This window comes from Portunus trituberculatus, chromosome 20 (genome assembly GCF_017591435.1).
Source record: "Portunus trituberculatus isolate SZX2019 chromosome 20, ASM1759143v1, whole genome shotgun sequence".
NCBI classification, from domain to species: domain Eukaryota; kingdom Metazoa; phylum Arthropoda; class Malacostraca; order Decapoda; family Portunidae; genus Portunus; species Portunus trituberculatus.
This window is the reverse complement of record NC_059274.1, coordinates 14098738-14102284: the sequence shown is the minus strand read 5'-3', so window position 1 is coordinate 14102284 and position 3547 is coordinate 14098738. Positions and strand designations below refer to the sequence as shown.

At 40.8% G+C, this 3547-nt stretch overlaps 1 protein-coding gene across 1 annotated transcript; it reads right to left on the bottom strand.

Annotated features, from left to right (window-relative positions):
* Window positions 1–377: 377 nt before the first annotated feature.
* Window positions 378–1945, bottom strand: LOC123506460 (TATA-binding protein-associated factor 2N-like). The gene is made up of 2 exons (XM_045258566.1): window positions 1890–1945; window positions 378–852 (listed from the first exon to the last, which is right to left on the bottom strand). Exon 2 carries the CDS (start codon window positions 850–852, stop codon window positions 547–549), a length of 306 nt encoding a protein of 101 aa, XP_045114501.1. The 5' UTR covers window positions 1890–1945; the 3' UTR covers window positions 378–546.
* Between the last annotated feature and the right edge of the window lie 1602 nt (window positions 1946–3547).

Below are 3547 nucleotides of genomic sequence, written 5' to 3'. Positions count from 1 at the left end.
TCCTCAGGGTCTCCCAAATGACAGAAGCAAAATACTAGAGGCATCTCCGATTCAGCGGATCCTGAAGAGAGATTGGAGAAATAGGACAAGATACAGAAATGGGATTCTGATCAGGAGCCCAACAGAGAAGACAGGGTTACAACATAGACAGAAGGATTACAGGTAAGGAAAAGGTCAAGAATCTACACCTCATATTAGTGGTAGGAGCAGCTCTCAACAGGGAAAATGGTGGCCATGGAGCCTCAATGTGAGCTAAATCCTTCTCCTATTAAGGCTGGGTACCCTTGTCCAGTAATTTCATCGATGCCGGTTGCCTTAATTTCTTCTATTCAACACATTTTCCTTCCAAGGAATGAATATACAAAGAAAACAAAGAAAAGGCTTTAATGATTTAATCTCCACGAACCAATAAATTCAAATTAGTAAAGCAAGACAAGGCTTTTCTCTCCAAGTGTTTCAAGGCTGGTAACGCTTTCTGAATAATCGTCCAGGTGTTTTGGTGCAATCCGTGACGGTCTGGTGATCTGAGCTTGTGTCGGCATTCCCTTACTTTCTACCATAATAGCCGCCATCATCACCTTTGTCGCCGTGCCTGTCGTCACCACCATAGCCATCATCACCACCATAGCCATCATCACCACCATAGCCATCATCACCACCATAGCCATCGTCACCACCATAGCCGTCGTCACCACCATAGCCATCGTCACCACCATAGCCGTCGTCACCACCATAGCCATCGTCACCACCATAGCCGTCGTCACCACGATATTGAGGTGCCGCGGTGGTCATACAGGCGTGCAGTACCACCAACACCGCCACCCCGAGCACCAGCAGGCTAGGACGCAACATCTGACGGAGAGGAAATGGAGAAAAGCAGATAAGAACACAAAATATACTCGTGACAGGAGAATACAGATGCTCAAAACTCACCCCATCTCAACTGGAACCTGATAGAGATCTTGTTTTATATGTAAGACGCCAATGGTAACAATAACTATTAAACAAAAAGGCCAACTTAGATGCCAGTGCCCGAGCAAGTCCGAAAGAGTTAGCCAAAAGAAGTGAGTTTAGGTCATAGGAAGGTAGGAATACAGAAGCAGGCAGGATGTTCCAGTGTTTGCTCTAACTTGGAACCTACATGAACAATATTTTACATTTAATTTTGACAAGTTGACATAAAACAGTCACGGAAATGGAGACTGGAGGACTTTTAGTTAATGATGACTCTGTGTAATGAAGTTCAGATTAAAATGGAGGGCAATTCTGGAAACAAAACAAAACAAAACAAAACGAAAATAGATAAAATACCTGACTTTAGGAGAGCAAATTTTGAGGGATTAAGAAGTAGTAACTGACAGGGGAAAAGAGTTATTGTGGAGGGATTGGTGAGGTTCTGGACATCCTACTATTGATAAGGCGTTAGACAATGTATACCATCAAACTCCCTATACCTTTCATCCCTCTTCCATCTATCTATGACCTCAATTATTCATTCAGAAGGGAGGCCCAAGACATCCCATTCTTCTGGCCCTGTTCGGGAACTGGCATCTAAGTGGGGGCCTTTTTGTTTAATCTTTCTGTTGCCGTTGGTCAGTTTTCCTCTCATGCATAAAAAGAAAAGCGCTTAAGAAATACTACGATGTCTGTGAAGGATGGGAAAGACAGGACCCATAAAGTATTAGGATTCCACTGCGATAAGTTTACTATTAATTATCACTATTAACTATTACTACTATTAACTATTACTATTAACCTCTCTCATTATTACTTGTATTTGTCCTAGTGGATTCCTACTGCAACTAAACCAAACTGAACGTACCTTTTTGAACTACACTGACACTCACTAACTATCTCTCTCTCTCTCTCTCTCTCTCTCTCTCTCTTACCTCTTGATGTGGTAAGTTTGGTGTGCAGCGATGAACTGTGAGGAACTTGAGCGGGAGTCCTTATTTATACCATGCTTGTTTTTCTCCTCCTCCTCCTCCTCCTCCTCCTTCCTCCTCCTCCTCCTCCTCCTCCTCCTCCTCCTCCTCCTCCTCCCTCAGGTAACCGACCGCTGTTCTCACCTGCAATCTGTTTTCTTTTGGTACTTGCCCTCTCAGCTTCTTGTCCTCTGTGTTCATGCCCACTTTTTTATTAACTACTCTTCTTCTTCTTCCTCCTCTTCCTCTCATTACTTGCCTTCGGTGAATGCAGACAGTGAATTTCAACAGTGAACTGAGGTAAGGAACGCAAAAATTTTCCTCTACTTCTGAATTTACGGTAAGATATTTTGCAGCTTTTTTTTCAGCTTTGTGTTCAGATTACCGGACCAGAGAGAGAGAGAGAGAGAGAGAGAGAGAGAGAGAGAGAGAGAGAGATAGGGAAGTCCGAACTCGTCTGTTTTTTTGTTATTTTCACCACATCTATATGGAATTCAGATTTATTATTGCGTTTTTCTTCAGCTGTAACTTCCATTCCTCGAAGTAACATTATGAGGCTGTTTAGTTTTCCGGGAGATTCCCCTGCTGGTGAAAAATTATGGGGAGACTTAGTGAAGGTGAGAAAAACTATGTGAATGTGACGTTTAGGTGAAAAAAAATGGGGAGTATTTTTGCATCTTTCAGTAATATGTGATCTTTTTTGTCTGAGAGTTTACTTTTATTAAGAATCTGCTTAATTTTTTTCTTATTTTCGTTTTCTGTTATGTTTTAATGCAACTTTTTTTTTCACTTCTATTAGTTTTAACGCCATCGGTGTAGCATGTTGTAAATCTCTCGTTACAGCGACAGCAGATGCTTCAGATTAAAATGCAAATCAATTAATGCTCAAACTACTAACCACCAACAGCTGCCATGTGACATCCTTAACTTTAATGCAGAATTCCTATTGCCTCAAAGATATCTAGAGTCACTAAACACGTATACAATGACATTTCGTACACCGGAGAGAGAGAGAGAGAGAGAGAGAGAGAGAGAGAGAGAGAGAGAGAGAGAGAGAGAGAGAGAGAGAGAGAGAGAGAGAGAGAGAGAGAGAGAGAGAATACATACGCAATCTGTGTATACGTACAATGAGATTATGTATATGAAAAAAGAGAAAGCAATGCATACCATATTTACTCTTACATGACGTTCTGTATGACAAAAGAGGAAAAAAAGTAAATATTTAATTCACGTAGACATTAGATAGATGAAAAAGAAATACACACCTAATTACACTTATATGATATTTTGCATGCCTACTCCCCACAAAAAATAAATAAATAAGATAAATGAGTAAATAAATACACATATATTCTTACACTGACACATTCACGTCACATACTCACCATACACTCAGTGCAGTACAAGAGTGGCACATGAATGGAATAGAATCTGTAATCAGTTGAGTGCTGAATCATTACCAGCTTTAACTCCTTCAGTACAAAGTCGCGTTTCCATATTCATTCTGCTTACTGCTTTGGTGGTTTGATACAGCTTCAGAAACTTATGTGGGGGGATTAAAATAGTGAAGACTGTGGCCATTAACCTTCTGACCTCCATAGAACCTTCTTAATGTCTATAAG